The sequence below is a fragment of the Dipodomys merriami genome, unplaced genomic scaffold (genome assembly GCF_024711535.1).
Source record: "Dipodomys merriami isolate MVZ:Mamm:240054 unplaced genomic scaffold, mDipMer1.0.p SCAF_27, whole genome shotgun sequence".
Lineage (NCBI taxonomy): Eukaryota > Metazoa > Chordata > Mammalia > Rodentia > Heteromyidae > Dipodomys > Dipodomys merriami.
This window is the reverse complement of record NW_027204159.1, coordinates 17027123-17045000: the sequence shown is the minus strand read 5'-3', so window position 1 is coordinate 17045000 and position 17878 is coordinate 17027123. Positions and strand designations below refer to the sequence as shown.

At 50.3% G+C, this 17878-nt stretch overlaps 2 protein-coding genes across 7 annotated transcripts in view; one reads left to right on the top strand and one right to left on the bottom strand.

Annotated features, from left to right (window-relative positions):
* The window catches only part of Csf1r (colony stimulating factor 1 receptor), a 28680-nt gene extending 16598 nt beyond the window's left edge, over positions 1 to 12082 (top strand). For both annotated transcript variants that reach the window (XM_070036391.1, XM_070036389.1), the window contains exons 11-21: positions 3324 to 3450; positions 3577 to 3681; positions 4108 to 4218; positions 5168 to 5330; positions 8002 to 8090; positions 8199 to 8296; positions 9096 to 9218; positions 9295 to 9406; positions 9989 to 10088; positions 10938 to 11046; positions 11128 to 12082. In XM_070036391.1, coding sequence (XP_069892492.1) covers positions 3324 to 3450; positions 3577 to 3681; positions 4108 to 4218; positions 5168 to 5330; positions 8002 to 8090; positions 8199 to 8296; positions 9096 to 9218; positions 9295 to 9406; positions 9989 to 10088; positions 10938 to 11046; positions 11128 to 11304 — 1314 coding nt within the window. In that variant the 3' untranslated portion in view covers positions 11305 to 12082. The remainder of the gene's footprint in view (positions 1 to 3323; positions 3451 to 3576; positions 3682 to 4107; positions 4219 to 5167; positions 5331 to 8001; positions 8091 to 8198; positions 8297 to 9095; positions 9219 to 9294; positions 9407 to 9988; positions 10089 to 10937; positions 11047 to 11127) is intronic.
* A 138-nt stretch (positions 12083 to 12220) lies between these two features.
* The window catches only part of Hmgxb3 (HMG-box containing 3), a 57992-nt gene continuing 52334 nt past the window's right edge, over positions 12221 to 17878 (bottom strand). For all 5 annotated transcript variants that reach the window (XM_070036385.1, XM_070036388.1, XM_070036386.1 and 2 more), the window contains 4 exons: positions 17493 to 17626; positions 16663 to 16779; positions 15612 to 15821; positions 12221 to 13635 (listed from right to left, as the gene is read on the bottom strand). In XM_070036385.1, coding sequence (XP_069892486.1) covers positions 13168 to 13635; positions 15612 to 15821; positions 16663 to 16779; positions 17493 to 17626 — 929 coding nt within the window. In that variant the 3' untranslated portion in view covers positions 12221 to 13167. The remainder of the gene's footprint in view (positions 13636 to 15611; positions 15822 to 16662; positions 16780 to 17492; positions 17627 to 17878) is intronic.

Sequence of the window (17878 nt, the reverse complement as noted above, 5' to 3'; positions counted from 1 at the left end):
GGCATAATCTCCTTGACAACCCCCCAAAGTGGTTGTTGGGTGCTGCTCGCCACCTCCAGATCCAGGACTTCCTCACTCTGGCGATCACCTGTTCCTTCCCCAGAAGCTGGGTGCTTCTCCAAAACTCAGAAAACTATCTCCCAGTGCCCCTCAGAGCAGCCCTGGGCTGCCCAGTAAGCCCTGTAGAGGTCCCAGAGCCCTGTAGTCCTTCATGCCTGGGCTGACCACCTTCCTTGGCTGTGGTCTCTCTCCACAGCCCCATCATTTTTTGTGTGCTCCTCCTGAGGCTTGAACTCAGGCTCTACGCACAGTCCCTGAGCAGCTTCTTTTGCTCAAGGCTAGCACTCTACTGCGTGAGCCACTGTTCCACTTCTGGCCTTTTGGGTGTTCATTTGAGATTCAAGTCTCTCAAGTTTGTCTGCCAGGGCTGGTTTTGAATCGTGATCCCCAGAGCTGTCTACTGAGTAGCTGGGATTCCAGATGTGAGTCACCAGTACCTGACCCTACAGGGTCATGTTCAGAATATGTACTTCCAGCCACCCTCTGATTTCCCAGCCAGAGGCTCAACTGGCCCCTGAGTTCCCCACGAAGGCCAGGCACAGACTTGCCCCCTAGGCTGCCCTCCTCCTCGACAGGTTCTTCAGCTTGTCCAGGCTGATGTGCTCCTATCAAATCAATTATCTCCCTGCCTTGGGGCCTGTGGGGATTGGGCCTGATCTGTCACCACTACCCTGGTCCTGTGGTGGAAGACTTGTTTCTCTCTCAGAGCTGAGTCATCACCTTCTGTGCTTCAGAGAGGTTACAGGAGAAGCAGAAAAGGGCAGGATTCAGCTGGCCACAGGGAGGAAGACTCAAAAAGGGAAGGATGGTAAAGAGGAGGCCCGACAGGAAAGCCACCGGAGAGTCTAGGATTCTTGTCAGCCCTGAGCTCTGAGGAGGACAGGGGATAGCAGAGCTTCTAGAAGGATGGTCTGGAGGCAGATCACCCACCCTATGGAACCAGCTGCCTGACAGGGAGAGTAGCTGGGACTTTGGCCACTTCCATCCCCAGAAGGAAGTTAGGGGTGGGCGTGGGGCTTAGGCCCCTGTGTACCCGCTAAATAGAATGACGCATGCGGATTGTCTGGCCTGGCTTACAGGCAGTGCTCATGAGGCACTGCTGCTGGCTATTGCTATTCCTGGAATCAGAAAATCAAGCCCAGAGCCCCATGCAACCCAGCCCATGGGTGACACAGGGATGGGGGTGGGTGGGAGGTGTTTGTGCAGAGAGAGGAGGAAGATGGGACTCCTGACACAGGCAGGAGAGTCAGGACGCAGATGTGAGAATCTAGCCAAATTCTTCTTTCTCCCCCAACCTGTCCCACAACACCGGACCCCTGCCCAGCGGGAGAGAGAGGTATGGAGGGAGCTGACTCAGCCCAGCTGTGGAGGGCCGAGGGGGGGGGTAGGGAGGGGAGGGAAGACAAGAGAAGCAGAAGTGGTTCAAAGCCACAGAGGCTCCTGGAGCTGGAAGTAGCAGGAGCGGTCAGAGAATTCCCCTCCTTAAGCCCTGTCTGGTGTTAGGGTTAGAACATCCCCAACCATCCTTGGAGACTCAAGAAGTTCCTCTCTGTCGCATTTCAGATTCTCCTCACAAGCCATCATGGGTGTTCTTAAGTTTATCTGTGGCTAGCCCTTCTGAATCAGGGCCCAGAAGTCCTTCTTAGTGTCTAACTGCAGTCTTTTCTCTCAAATTACCAACTGGAAGCACCTTCCCATGGTTATCTAGAATCTTTTTCTCTTAACCTAGCAATACTTGAAGCCCTGGGCGACCTGCTTCCCACCTGTTCACACACTGTTAGCTTCCCTAGCTGCAGTGCCAGCAGCTAAGCCCAGCCCAGCCAGTCCCTGTCCCTAAGACCTGGCTGGACAGAAAGTGGGTCTGCTGACAGTCAAGGCCTCATTGTCCTCCAGCACACCAGCCCGGCTTGTACTTTTCTGAACACTTGGTTTTCCCTCCGTACTTCTTATGGGTAGCCATCGGCATGATGCCCCTGTGCAGTTACCCCTGGAGCAGGATAAGGAGAGTCAGCTGTTCCTCCTGCCTAAGCCCCACCTCCTGGCTCTGCCACCTGCAAGCGGCATGGAGAATCCAAGGAGGAACTGGCATCAGCTGGAAGCCCCTTGTCTACTGACCTCAAGTCTTGGCAATATCAAGTCAGATGACTCCACCTCTGCACACATCCCTGTGTCTCCCCTTGGAGTTAGAAGGGAACTCACCTGATCACCACCATCATAACCTTCCAGCTCTGGAACCTTCCCTCATCTTCTCTAAGCTACCCTCATGTCCTTCCGGTCCCCTGAACTTACCAGGATCATCTCCACCTCAAGGCTACAGCATGTGCAGCCCTGCTAATTGTCTTCATGGACTTACTTGAAAATGTCTTACCTTGTTAAGAACTGAAGTCCTTTCTCAGCCACTTCCCTACAAACTACATAGGCTAAAAATTTGTGTTGCTTTGTTGGGAACAGATGCTTAGGAGATGAAACCATTGTTCAGCCCTCAAAAGGAAGGGTATTCCAATACACACTATAACATGGAGGAACTCTGAGGACATTATATAAGCCAGTCACAGAAGACAGATACAACATGGTGCTATTTATAAAAAGTAACCAGAAGAGAAACATTCATAGGCACAGAAAGTAGGATGATAGCTGTGGGTGACTGGCAGGAGGGAATGAGGGGGGCGGGGCGTTGTAGGTATAGAGCTTCAGTTTTGCGAGAGGAAAGGATGTTTGGAAATTGGTTGCAGAGCAATGGAAATGCAACTTAATACTACCAAATGTCTGCTTAAAGACGGTGAAGATACATTTTATGTTATATATATTTTACTGCAACTAAAAATAAAAACATGGCTGGGAGGGTAGCTTGGCTGGAAGAGTGTGTTTAGGATAGGTGAAGACCAAGGTTCAATCTGCAACATGCAACACCCCCCCCCCCAAAAAAAACTATTTGGATAAAAGAATGGATGAATGGGTGGAGGATGAGTGGGTAGATCTGAAGTTCTACTGTCCTTCCTGCCTGGGGAGTTACCAACTTATCAGCAATATCAAGACCCTCAGAAGTTATCTGGTCCAAGGTCTTCAACAAACAGATAGAGAAACTAAAGCCCCCACAGAGTGGGGTAATGGGGCAAGGACTGTGCCCTTGAGAGGTCCTGACCCCCTCTTCACAAAGAGGGCCGCACTCAGAGCCCTGCACCCATACAACCTCAGCTTCCCAAGGTCAGACTCAGAAGCCCCCACCAGACCAGCTTCCATCTGCCTCCTCCCTCCTTTTGCAGAAACCCAAGTACCAGATACGCTGGAAGATCATTGAGAGCTACGAGGGCAATAACTACACCTTCATTGACCCTACCCAGCTGCCCTACAATGAAAAGTGGGAGTTCCCTCGCAACAACCTGCAGTTTGGTGAGATAGGGTGTCAGTTCCCACATGCATAATAGTGGGTCTCCTGGGGACTGTGGCGAGCCTGTAGACTTCGAGAGAGAAGGCTCTGGTGCCCAGGGACCTGAGGGATCTATGTGTGTGTGACAGGTAAGACCTTGGGAGCTGGCGCCTTTGGGAAAGTTGTGGAAGCCACAGCCTTCGGTCTGGGCAAGGAAGATGCTGTCCTGAAGGTGGCTGTGAAGATGCTGAAATGTGAGTGTGTGTGTGGGGGGGGGCGTGGGGAAGTGGGAGCAGGGCTGGACAGTGTGCATGATGGGGTGGGCTGGCCCTGGCATCTCAAGAGGTACCATGCACATGGTCAGCCCGTTGAACCCGGGGGACAGGGCGCACGTTTGGGGGTGCCTTGTGGCTTAGGATGAGAAGGTCGCTCTCAACTTCTGGCTGAGAAGAGACTTCTGCTTGAGCCCCAGGCAGGCAGGCATGCACGGAAGCCATGGAGGGCCGTAGTCTGGTTGTAGCTTGACTCTCTGCCACCCTGAGACCAGCTTAGTAACAGGTGCACCCCTTGTCTCCCTCTGTCCTTCTTATCTGTGCCTGCACTCTTCCTTTCTCCCCATTTGTATTTGGATCCTCCCGGATGCCACCTCCCACTGCTCTGCAATCCGGCCCCTCAACCAGCCACGGCTCATGCGGATGAGAAGGAGGCCCTGATGTCCGAGCTGAAGATCATGAGTCACCTGGGCCAGCATGAAAACATAGTCAACCTCCTGGGAGCCTGCACCCATGGAGGTGAGCACTCAGTGGGTACAAGGTCTCTGGGTAACTGAGGGCTCTAGGGGACTGAGACCTATATTGTCCTTCTCACCTGTGGGTTCCAGGAGAATCCTTCCTTAGCACCCCCTACTTTCCTAGGCCAGACTCCTGGGCTTGGCAGGAGCCACTCATTTGTCCTGCAGACAGCTCTTTGGAGCTCCAGGCCATGCTTCTTAGACATCACTGAGCACACTGAACAAGGAGATAAAGGAACAAAATTCTGAGTATGCTTGTAGAGGGTATCACTGTGGACTGGAGACCTCCCTTTTAGGATACCCCATACAAAGATGCTTGGACTTTCCACAGGGACCACCGAGCTGTCCTGGACTCCAAGCTACCTCCTGCTCTTCATTACATCAGCTTTCCCTATGCCAAACATAGGGAAAAAAGAACTCTGAGGCTAGAGTCTCATGCCTGTGATACTAGATACTCAGGAGGCTGAGATCTGAAGATTGAGGTTCAAAGTCAGCCCAGGCAGGAAAAGTCTATGAGACTCTTCTCTCTATCAAAAAGTCAGAAGTGGAGCTGTGGCTCAAGTGGTAGAGAGCCTGCTTGGATTGAAAAAGTTAAGCAAGAACATGAGGCTCTACATTCATGCCCCAGTACTGGCACACACACAAAAAAGAGGTGGAGAGAAGAGGGGAAGGGAGAGGAGGGGAGGAGAGGGGAGGGGAGGGAAGGGAAGGGATTATGAGGTCAAAGATTTTTCTTTTTAGATGATGATGATGATGATGATGATGATGATGATTTACTCAAGAGAGATGGGTTACTGAGGCATGAAGAAATTTGCTCAGAGTCAGGATTAGAACTCGTGTGTGCTGAGTTCCAGGCTGGGGCCTCATGGCCTCCAGCCCTATGCTGCTGTTCCCATGGGGAACAGGGCCAAGGGCCACACTCTCCTCACACCACACTTCTGGCACTTTAGGCCCTGTCCTGGTCATCACGGAGTACTGTTGCTATGGTGACCTGCTCAACTTTCTGAGAAGGAAGGCTGAAGCCATGTTGGGACCCAGCCTGAACCCAAGTCAGGACCCTGAGGGGGAAACCAGCTATAAGAACGTGCACCTGGAGAAGAAATACATCCGCAGGTAGTACTGGGGCAAGGGACAGGAAGGAGATCAGGATGGGGAGGTGTGGCCCAGGTCTGTCTGCCCAGCCAGCTCCTATCTGTGCCATAAGGAGTAGCCATTCCAGGCTTTACAGCAACCTTACATATTCTCATCATTGGACAAACATGTGAGCACTTACTGCGTTCTAGGATTGTGGAAGGCCAAGGTGGGCAGTTCAAAGCCTGGTAGAGATGTGTGTTCACAAAGTCATTTCTTTAATGTTTATAAAAGATCAACCCAAGCCAGGCACTGGTAACTGACACCTGTAGTCCTAGCTATTCAGGAGGCTGAGATGTGAGGATCAGGGTTCCAAGCCAGCCAGGCAGAAAAGCCCATGAGACTGTTATCTCCAATTAACTACTAAAAAGTTGAATGTGGAGCTGTGGCTCAAGTAGTAGGGTGCTAGCCATGAGTAAAAAAACTCAAGAGACAGGGCCCAGGCCCTGAATTCAAGCCCCAGAACTGGCAATCACAAAAAGCCAACCCAGACTCTGTTTGCAGCACCTGAGGGGGCCACATGGGTGCTTCAGAGCACCCAACCCCCCATTTCACTCAGGAGTAGCCAACCTTAGCACCCTAGCCGAGTCCTAGCTGTACAAGAGGCAAAACAGCTCCAGTCTGCTGGAGTCTCCAGTTCCACAGACAAGCCATCAGGGTGGAACTCTTCAGGATATTTCTGGTAGGCTCTGTCATGTCTGTGACATGGTTTCTGGAAGCCATCCAGAGGTAGATGGGGAACAAGAGAGAGGAACTGGCAAGTTTCATGTTACAGAGTGCAGCCTGAGCCAGAATTTGGCTCTCTTGGCTTCAGGTCTAGTACTCACCTGCCACATTGCTGTTTGGAGGACTCCATACTGGCGCCTGGTGCAGTAGGGACAGGACCTGAATGGGAGAGGGTATATAATGCTCTTATCTTAGGCAGCTGCCAAGTCGTAGAGGAACAAAAGAAGAAGGAGGCCATTTTTCATCCTGTGCTCAAAAATGGGGACCTGGCGAGGTCTGCTTCCTCTTCTGATTCTCAGAAACCTCTCTGAGAGAGCAGCACACACTGGATCATCCTTTGCCAGCTGGAATCTTAGGCAGATCATATAAAAAATACCTGGCCAGAAATAATAGTTCAAACCTGTAATCCTAGTTACTTGAGAGACAGAGATCGGAGGATCATAGTTTGAGACCAACTCAAGAAAAAAAGAAGTTCATGTCAGGTGTACCTATCTTCCCCAGCAACATGGGAGGCACGAGGAGGAGGATCAAAGCTCAGGACAGCCTGAACATAGAAAAGCAAGAAAAAGGGGTTTGGAGCATGGTTTACATTATTTTTTGTTTTTGCCAATCCTGGGGCTTGAACTCTGGATCTGAGCACTGTCCCCAAGCTTCTTTTTGCTCAAGGCTAGCACTCTACCACATAAGCCACAGTGCCACTTCTGGCTTTTTCTGTTTATGTGGTGTTGAGGAATTCAAACCCAGGGTTTCATGCATGCTAGGCAAGCACTCTACCACTGAGCCACCTTCCCATCCCATAGCTCAAATTGTTGAGTGCCTGCCTATCAAGTGTGAGGTCCTAGTGTAGCTGAAAAGGAAAATGAAAAAAAAAAAAGTACTGGCTTCCATCTTCAAATCTGCAGACTGGGAAAGCACTCAGAATGAGTCCTAGGCTGTGCTAATGGAGAAATATAGTTCCTAGAACAAGCAAGGGGGTTGTGCCATAGCTAGATCATGAACGAAACTTCAGCTTCTCTTTCTGAGAATTCTAGGCGAGGGGCATTGTCAAGGTCACATCTCCAGTGCAGAGGGGCAGAAAGTGAGCCATATAGAATTTAGACCTGGCTGGCTGGTTAGAAGCAGCAGTAGCTGTTCAGGATCACACAGTACTCCTCCAGTTACCTTCCACCTAGGTACCTAGGGAAGTACCTAGCATTCCTGGGTGCTGTCAGAAAAAACACATTTCAGGCTCCACTTGCTCAAACTTGCTGAGTCAGAATCTGTATTTTATGGAAATTTCCAGGTGATGAGTTAGTTTAAGAAGCTCTCCTCTGAGAGTGAGGGAAGAAGTGACATTGTCCAAAAGGAAATGCACTGTTTGCCTGACTTAGGTAACTGTAACAGTTCTGTACATCACTTTTATAATAATAATAAAAAAAGCTCTTCTTTAGAACCAGAGCTTTAAAGCTCCCAGTTTCTGAAAAGCACTGAGGGTGGTCTGGGCACAGAGAGGGTTAAAGTTCCTTGGATTCGAATGTGAAGCAAAGGGTAAGAGCTGCCATCTAGAAAACATGAAAAAGGGGCCTAAAATATGGTCCCATTCTAGCAGGGCTGTGGCTGGGAAGAGTGCCAACTTCTTTTGGTCCTTGTGAACTGAGCAAGGACCAAGAGGAGCAAAATTCTAGGGGTTCACTGACCTTAGGAGCAGCAAAGAATAGACAAAGATGGAACAGCTGGAGCTCCAGCATTGGCAATGGCCAAGTGGCAGTGGCCACTCAGGCTATGGCAGTGGCTTCCCTACAGAAAGGGACACTCATGTTGATGTCTAGGTCCCTCTCCTTTTCTACTGAATGGTTAAGAAAGTTCATGGGGTGGCTAGAGGCCAATCTCTGAACTGGCCAGCACAGTAATCAGGACTGACCACCTCCCAACCCTCTCTTCTATGTAGGGACAGTGGCTTCTCCAGCCAGGGCATGGATACTTATGTGGAAATGAGACCAGTCTCCACTTCTTCAAATGACTCCTTCCCTGAGCAAGGTAAGGAGGGAGCAGGACCAGGGCAGAAAGGGGCTGCTGGGAGTTGGAACTGAGGTCAGGGAAGGTAGGAGTGTGGTGGGACTACTCTGATATCTCTTCCCACCCCAGATCTGGACAAGGAAGAAAGTCGGCCGCTGGAGCTCTGGGATCTGCTCCACTTCTCCACCCAAGTGGCTCAGGGAATGGCCTTCCTGGCTTCCAAGAATGTGAGTCAAAACCATCCAGGATTCAAGTCCCTAGGGTAGAGGGACTGGATGAGTGAGCATAAGGGGAGAAAGAGAAGGCATGGAAGGGGAAGGGAGGAGCAAAAGTACAGAGGAGAGCCAGGTATCAACACACAGTGTCTAGGTGAGAGAAGGCAAGAAATGTGTGCCCCTACTCTGGGCATACCTGGTTTCCTGGTGTGGCCCAGCAGGGTACCAGTTCCTTCAATAGGCTTTATCCACTCATTTTTACTCAACAATGTGAGCAACACTGTCTCCCCTAATGAAGCACATGGTCCCATAAGTGGAAGCAGACCTTCTTCATGAGCTGAATGTATAAAACGTAGTCAGTCCAGGAACAAGTGCATGCTCAGGGATTGGGAGGTGGGACCACAGCCTTACAATAGACTCAGGAGGCAATGATGGCTGGCTGTGCTGCTTGGTGTATAACCTTAAGCAAATAAACTCCCTGAGCCTTGGTGTCTCTTCCTGTACCAATATGCACAATCCCAGAATTGTGTGAAGGTAAAACTGGCATATAACGTGTACAACTTGCCTGCTCAGGGAAGGGCTCCCCACAGCAGGGCCCTACAGGTGGCAGCTGCTGTTAGCAATGGGATGGGGTGAGACTGCTCACATAGTACAGGGCGCTGGCAGCTCTTCCTGCCCAGCAACAAATGAAGGGCTAGAAGGGCAGCGGAGGCAGGTGATGGCTTCTCAACATTAATGGACAATTTTAAATTTTCTCAGGTAAGCTTGGGTAGTTCAGGCTAGAGGACTAAAAGACTGCATTCTCCCTCAGTGCATCCACCGTGACGTGGCAGCGCGCAATGTGCTGCTCACCAACGGGCACGTGGCCAAGATCGGAGACTTTGGGCTGGCTAGGGACATCATGAATGACTCCAACTACATTGTTAAGGGCAACGTGAGTGCTGCGTGGTGGTAGTGGGCTGGGTTGGGGCAGAGGCCTGAGCCATAAGTGATGGAGACTGTTGTGGCAGGCCCGCTTGCCTGTGAAGTGGATGGCCCCAGAGAGCATCTTTGACTGCATCTACACTGTGCAGAGTGACGTCTGGTCCTATGGCATCCTCCTCTGGGAGATCTTCTCACTGGGTGAGTGGCTGGGCCAGTTAGGCCTAGTCTGAAGCTCTTCTTCCGTTACACTGGTATCTTGTGCCTCATGTAGGAAAAGTCACGGATGCCCAGTGGCAGTAATAGAGCAAAGATGTGCAGGAATGAAGGCCAGGTTTGAGGGTTAAGCCAGCATTGCTGCTCCTGAATAGGTCTGACAGGCTTTCCAGTGCTAACACACATCCCCTCTGGGCTCTTCTCCATCCATCTCTGCTTATGCAGTTGCCACTACTAAAACTGAGTATGAGACTCAAGGTCCTGGATTGTCCTTAAAACACACTGCTCTACCAGCCTCTTCATCTGGCATTGTGCCCACTCTGGACACACAACAGAGACTTGGCTCTGCCACAGTCCAAAGCCTGTACTGAATTCCTGTGTGGTGTGGAAGGCTGCCACCTCCCAAAGCCTGTGCCAGTTGCAAGAGATGATACCTAGGAAGCACTGGGTGGGAACAGCTGTGTTCTATGGCCATGGTTTGGTAGGTCATTCACACCACACCTGAGATGAGTGTGGGTGGGGATGGGAAAGCAAATGTGATTTCTTACACCATCCTTGCCTTTGCAGGACTCAACCCATACCCTGGCATCCTAGTGAACAGCAAGTTCTACAAACTGGTCAAGGATGGATATCAAATGGCCCAGCCTGCGTTTGCCCCAAAGAACATGTATGTTAAGGGTCCCCAGAGAGGGGAGAGGACACCCGGGCATGGTTTGGAAGAGGATGGAGGGGTGTGCAACCCTTGTGTTTGTCCAGAACGCCCCAAGGCAGGCTTCATCTCCCCCACAGTAGACTGAAAATAAGCTTCTGCCTGCACTCAATCCCAGGTAGTATAGGGGACGTTCTCAGAAAAGGGTCTGAACTGGGTCTCATCTTAGTCTAGATGATGGATCTTTTCTTCTTTTTTTTGGGGGGGGGGGTCCGGTCATGGGGCCTGAACTCTGGGCCTGGGCGCTGTCCCTCAGCTCTTCAGCTCAAGGCTAGCGCTCTACCACTTGAGCCACAGCGCCACTTCCGGCTTTTTTCTTTTTGCTTATGTGGTGCTGAGGAATCGAACCCAGGGCTTTGAGCATGCAAGGCGAGCGCTCTACCACTGAGCCACCTTCCCAGCCCTTCTTTTTCTTTTTGCCAGTCCTGGGGCTTGAATTCAGGGCCTGGGTGCTGTCCCTGAGTTGCTCAAGGATAGCACTCTCACTTCAGCCACACCACTACTTCCAGCCTTTTCTTTTACCCTGAGGATACTAAATGGCTCCATCTGTCAAGAGTGATGAAATATCCTTTTGTGAGGGTTACTGTAAGGATCAGGAGGAAGCATGCTAAGGATTTAGGTTTACACTAACCTTTTTTGGAGCACTAGGTATAGAAACCAGGACTTTGTATACGCTAGGCAAGTGCTCTACCCAGCCTCTAAGCTCCTCTTTGACTAGCTTTGGGGACCTCTGGTTAGTAGACATCTCCTGGGATGTACAGTCCCCAGACCTAAGAAGTTTCACATATGCTACTTGTCTGTCTTCAGATACAGCATCATGCAGGCCTGCTGGGATCTGGAGCCCACCCAGAGACCCACCTTCCAGCAGATCTGCACCCTCCTTCAGAAACAGGACCAAGCGCACAGGAGAGAGCAGGTGAGTGGCTGGGCAGGCTGGCTAGCAGACTCCACTACACCTTGACTGAGACTCACTGTCCTCTGTCCCTTCTCATCTCAGGATTACGCCAACCTGCCAAATAGTAGCAGCAGTAATGGAGATGGTTGTGGCAGCAGCAGCAACAGCAACAGCAGCAGCAGCATGGAGCCTGAGCAGAGTGCTAGTGAGCACCTGGCCTGCTGTGAGCCAGATGCTGCCCAGCCACTGCTGCAGCCCAACAACTACCAGTTCTGCTGAGGCAGTGAGGGCAAGCGCACTGCTCCTCTCCTCCAAGCTTCAACTCCCCCATGGGTAGGGCAGCATGGGCAAACACACGGAACTCTGCCCTGGCTCATTTCACTCAGCTTGGTCCACTCTGAAACTTTGGAATTTGAGGAGTCCAGAAGATGAGACGCCCAATTCCCAGAGCCGAGGCCATCACTGCCAATAAGGGGCTGAGCCCCTCATACCTGTTCTCTTGACTTTGGCCTTGTATTTGCTGTGTCAACTAGTAGACTCCAGGTCACTGGTGGCCTTGTTCCCACTTCTAAGAACCCCACCCCTAGTTCCCTCATGCCTCCCTGGAAATGAACTGACTACCTACAAGTCCCCAAGAACCGCCCTAATATTGAGATGACCAGGCTGCCTGGGGCTGAGCAGTCTGGAAGTGGTGCAATTGCCTACCCTGACCAAGTAGAGCACAGCCCAGATACCTGCAGCCCACAGGCCCCTTGAAGCAAGATGTCTCAATTCTAAGACTCTTAACTAGTTCTCTGGTCTCTGCCTATGGCCTTCCTTCCTCAACCCTACCCCACCCTGGACTGGTAGTGCTATAATGAACCTAGTGGCAGCTAGAAGTGTGTGTGGAGTGCATTCTGCCAAGATCCCTGTCAATCTGGGTTAGAAGGCAGAGGGCCGTGGTATGTGACCAGCCACGCCACTCAAGAAGCATGTGTTCCCTTAAGTTGACTCATACAACTAACAGTCATGCTTCGGGATTTTTTTTTGTCAACATTAAACTAACAGCATTAATATAGCAAGCCTCTGGTTCTTTGTATACCATGACACCAGTGATTGAGATTTCCCTATCACTTGCTGTTCCCTTTGACAGAGCAGCTCAGTCCTCCAGAGCTCAACCACACTGCGCCCCACACAATACACATAGAACTGGCTCTTGTGTCATCAAAACCAGATAATTTAATAAACTTTATTCTCATGGGGGCAGGAGGAAAGGGGAAAAAAAGCCACCTACTCCACTCCGCTCAATAAATTAAATAACATTCGGCCAGTTCCTGGGCCCTAGCAAACCATGGGCACTTGAGCCAGTCCTGCTGTTTCCTTTCAGCCCTGTCTGCTTCCCCTTCACAGAAGGGAGTTTTTCTACTGTTGCCAGGTTATGTCACAACCATGGGCCACATCCCCAATGTGGTGAGGGTCCCAGGGTCCAGAGAATGCAGGGCGCAGCAGCAGTGGCCAGGGAAAGGAGGAAGGGGGTAATCTTCCCTAAAGCTCAGGGCAGAGGATAGTCCAAGAAGACAGCTGTGGCTGACTGTTCCACCCCTCCTCAGCTTCTCCCAGGGTGGGTGCAAAGAGATCTAGACAAAAATGTACTCCTCTTTGGGGAGCAGTCAAGAACCCAAAAGGACCTCTGGAGTGAATGAGGCCATAGAGGCCCTAGTCAAAGGCAATAGGCTAAGGAGCTAATGTGGCTGGAGACTAGGAGCAGGGAGTACCTGATGGGAAGGGCAAGCTCAGAGTCCTCCCTGACCTGCCCACTTGGTGCCATCTCCTGCCTAGCCTGCCCCAGGCCTTCCTCTCTGACCCACAGTACACCCAAGGAACCAGCTATCTGTTTCCCTCCCTCCCCTAAACACATTGTATTCCTTATATGCTCTCTTGGGGCTAGACAGGGGGTTCCTGGCATCTGCCCTGAGCCCTGGAGAGTTGAGAAGCAAAGACCCTGAGCCCTGCTATACTCAGGAAATGGAAGCTCTTTGGTCAGTCCCAGCAGTCAGAGGCCCTTTCCCACCAGTGACTGCTTCTGCAGGTTCCTGGATAGGGATGCCTTGGGCAAGGGCCGTATTATGGCTTGAGATGGTGCAGTCTAAGTGACAGCCTGGCTTACTTAGTTGCGGTGGCCACCTCCTCTTCTCCACCCTCCTCCTCTGTCTCTGTCTTGATCTGAGCAACCCCAAGGCGGTAAAGGGTATCACGAATGACCACCTCGCCTGGCTGGCAGCTCTGGACTATGTCATGGATCTGTCGGTTGACAATCTCACGGCTGGTGAGGAAGTCTATGAGGCGATTGTAGAGGTAATAGTGGGTGGCATTGTCAAAGGCAATGGGCCGCTGGCGGACACTGTTTGGCTTGCTGTCCACAGTAGAGGCCAGGATGCTTGTATAGGGTGCCAGCTCAGGACACAGAGACAAGGAGTGATGTCCAGCACTGGGGTCACTGGGACTGGGCTGTGTGCCTGCATGAACAATACGTCGCGTGGGAGTCTTGGTGACTGGGTGCTGGATTGAGTGCTCAGCCTCTACCACATCCACAGAATAATGCTGGTCCAAGAGCTCAGGGCAGGACACACTCTAGAAGAGAGATGCAAAGTCTTTTTTACAAGAGGGAACAACACAGGTAGGACCTGTGTGGTGGGTGAGAGAAAACGCCATGGTGTCAGCCAAGTCCTGCTCATATCCCAGTGTCCCTATGACTCCGGCCCCCGATACACCCCTCCCCCTTGCATCCCCCCATCCCCATTTCCATTTCCTCAAAAAGAACAGGGACAGAAAATCAGTTACGCTTAAAGCCGAGGTTGTACCTAAGCAATATAGGCAGGAGACGAGTGGGAGGAACTGGCTGTGAGGGAGGTGTAGAGAGCCAGGAATGATGATAATGATGTTCCCTCCAAAGCCAAGCCAGAGGCTTTCACCTCCCACCTCCTACCTCCCACCATGTACCCTGACAAGAGTGTTAATCTTCTCTTCTACCTACTATATCAATTCCAATGCCTGCCAGCAACGGCCTTGTAGTATGCATGCCTCTGGTAAGAACTATTGCCTGGTCCAATGTACCAAGACATAAAAATAAGGGTTCTATCACTGTTTTGCTGTGCAACCCTTTCTAGGCCTTACTCTCACCTTTTAACAAAAAGGATTCAAGATTAGTGGCTGCCAGACACCAGCTGCTCACACCTGTCATTCTAACTACTCAATAGGCTGAGATCAGAGGATAGTGCTTTGAGGCCAGCTCAGGCAAAAAAGTCTGTGAGCCCAAAGTGGAGCTGTGGTTCAAATGGTAGAGAGCTAGCCTTTAGCAAAAAAGCTAAAAGATAGCAGTCAGGTCCCAGGTTCAAGGCCCAGTGTCAACACACACATATACTGAAGGTACACATATATTCTCTCTCTCTCTGAAGGTTAAAGTAGGGCTTGGTGACTCACTTCTGTATTCTAGGGAGGCTGAGATCTGGAAGACCACAGTTCAAGGCTAGTCTGGATAAAGGTTTGTTAAGACTTTCCCTGATAACCTAGACCTGGGCACAGTGGGCACATGCCTGCCATCCTAGCTATGTGGGAGCTGAGATCAGGAGGATTGTAGTTCCAGGCCAGTCTATTCAAAAGTGTTCACAAGAGTCATTCTCAATGAAGAAGCTGATGGACTATACCTGTCATACCAGCTATGGTGAGAATCATAAAAGAATTGTGTGTCAGATAGCCAGCAGTTTGAGTTCCTATCTTGGACCAAAAAAAAAAAAAAAAAAAAGAGGAATTACAGTCCAAGGACAGCCCAAGCAAAGAAGTTCTCAAGACCCTTTTTCAAGCCATAGCTGGGTAGGGTGGCATGTGCCTGTTACTCCACCATACATGGGAGGCTGAGATCGGAAGGTTCGTGCTTTCACACTAGCTTGAGCAGAGGTGTTCTTGAGACACCCATCTCCACCAAGGGAAGCAAGACTGGTTACTTCAGTGAAAGCTGGGCACTGGTGGTACATGTCTATAATCCTAGCTGATCTGAGGATCACAGTACATAGCCAGCCTAGGCAGCAAAGTCCATGAGACCCTCCAATTAACCATCAAAAAGCTGGAAGTGAAACTATGGCTCAAGTGGCAGAGTGCTATCCTTGAGTAATGAAATTCAGGGACAGCGCTCAGGCTTTGAGTTCAAGCACCAGGATCAACACAAAAACCAAGAAAAAATAGGTCTGGAGGTGTGGCTCAAATGGTAGAGCACCAGCCTAACTAATGCAAGGTCCTGGGTTCATACATCACCTTTCTCCTTTAAAAAAAAAAAAAGACAGTGTGTTCCAAGGCTGGTCAGGTGGCATTCTTCTAGCTTATGTGGAAGGCAACTTTTTAATACGAGGCACCTCAGGCATACTTAATGACCTGATTTGGCCTCAAACAGTGACTAGTCCATATAAAGTTTTAGAGTAAATGTTGATTCCACTGCATCAGGACAAAATTCGGGTGGAGAAAAAGGATGCTAGAGATGGTTTCAAGTCATGTCTCGGAAGATGGGACATGGTCAGACTGAGAGATTCATTCCATTACTTTAGGTAGTCACTTACCACTGGTGGCTCTGTAGGGCTAGAGAAACAGCCCTGGTTCCTTCCCCACATTTGGCTGGTCAGCTCTGGGTAACAGAGGTCAGCACACAGGGCCACTGGGGTGGCGGTATCTACCACGTAGACAGGCGGCCAGTGGCGAGAAGAGGCAAGAAGATCCACATGATCACGAGCACTTTCACCTCGAACAAGATACTTGGAGCCGCAGACCACCTGGGGGTAGATGGGAGGACCATCCAGTATGACATAGCCCAAAGACATTCCTGAGAAGCTCTGCTCTGCCCAGGGGGCCGTGAGCCTCTCAGACATCGCTCCTGTCTCATGACATGACCTCATTCCCTTTTCGGTCAGGTCGTCCTCACATATCCCAGTGAGCTAAGCCTTGGCTGAGACACCCCACTTACTCAGTACTTGTTAACAGTACTAGATTTTCCATCCATCCAGACTTTGCAGACCTATTCTGTTATCAGGTACCAACCTGTCTCAGAACTACCCTAAGATCTCCCCTGTCCATATCCTTCTACAGACACCTGATGTGATTGTCCAGATTAAAATCGGACCATGACAATAGTACCCCAAGCCCCACTCAAAAAGTCCCTCACTACCCTCCGAATCAAACCCCTGTGGGGAATCTTGTTGTCCCTCTGTTGGGGACCACTCCTTCCTGTCTCTTTACTCCTTCCTATCTTTAAGCCTCAATCTTCTTTGGATGCTTTGTGGACAGTAGGTCTTCTTTATTACTTTCAATTCTCAAACCCTTGGTTCCTTTAGAGTCTAGTATCACAAGTCTATAATGGTCCCCACTAAAGCAGAAAGGAATGAAACACTTGTTGCTCACCCCTATTCCCTTACCAGTGACCCGGGCCCCATAAATGCACATTGCTCCATGACTCTGGCTCCTTCTCCAGGCCAAAGGATGGCACCTGGCTCACCTGGACAGTTCCTTCCTAGGCTGCATAGCAAACAAAGTCCCAACACCCAAAGCATAGCTGGCTCATTCAGATCCTCTGTGGGCAGTTTAATATGAGCAAATTTACCCCAAGTACCTCCTTACCTGATGAGGGCACATCTTGTAGATTTTACCCCCTGTGAGATGAGGTGGGGGTTGTCTAGCTCTGGCTCCATTTTGTACAGATTCATAGAGGGCCAAAAAGGAGAGGCAGAGCTGATCCTATAAAGGAAGGACAAGATTGTGAGCACGGGAGTGGATGCCAAGGGCCAGGTCTAGTGTAGATCAGCACACACTCACTCCAGACTCAGGCAAAGGATCAACTAGGCCAGACTGGGCCTTAGAGGCCCACCAGCCCAACCTACTATAGGTATATCTAGGCTTGGCAGGCTTCACAAGCATAGGATCACAGGCAAAGCCCAAGAGACAGACCAAGCTGCCAGACAGCCTGGAGCCTTCAACTCTTTAGAAGCCAGAGAAATCTTAAAGAAGTTAATATATAAATTTGAATTTGAAGGAAGTATATTTTCAATGGCACAGAAAAGTGAACGAAACTAGTATGTGAAGTCCCTCAACTTGTCTAGATGTATAACAGCTACTTCAAAAAAACCTGAAAAACAGACACTGTACATTCTTTTTAACAGCTTCATGAAATTAGTATTTATTTTAATTAAAAAAAAAACCTAGGAAAACTCAAAACATAAAGATAGCTCTTCCAAGGTCAGGTACAGTAAGGGCAGAAAGGATTCCCTATCCTAGAGTCTAGGCCCACACATGCATGTCACAATCTGATTTTTGCTATTTTCCCAGTCCTCCCTGATGCCATTCTCACTCTGTCCAATGCAGGTGCCCCATTACAAGTGTGTTCATACCCTGCTTGGAAAGACCAAGTAGCCAGCCCACAAAGCCTATCCACTGGCACCTCATACACTCACCCTGGAGTCCTCTGCTCTATAGGGAATGCCACATTGCTTCAGCAGGTGCTGCAGTTCATGCTCACTGTAGGAGCCAAGCTCTTCAAGCTTACAGGTGCCTTCCTGGAGCAGCCTCACCAAGGCACTGCCATTGCCTACAAGAGATAACAATGCTGGTGGGAGGGGCTGTCATCAGCCACCAGGGGTAGTTTTCCACACCTGAAAATAAGAATAAAAGGGCTGGGTCTACAGGACACTAAGCAATGGAATTCAGCTCTGCACCGAGAAAAGTACATGGTAGGCCTATGACATCTAAAGATAGCTGAGCTCTGGGAATTGGAACATGCCCTGGGATACCCAAGTAGATACCCACCATACAGACATTAAAAAAAAAAAAACACAAAAAA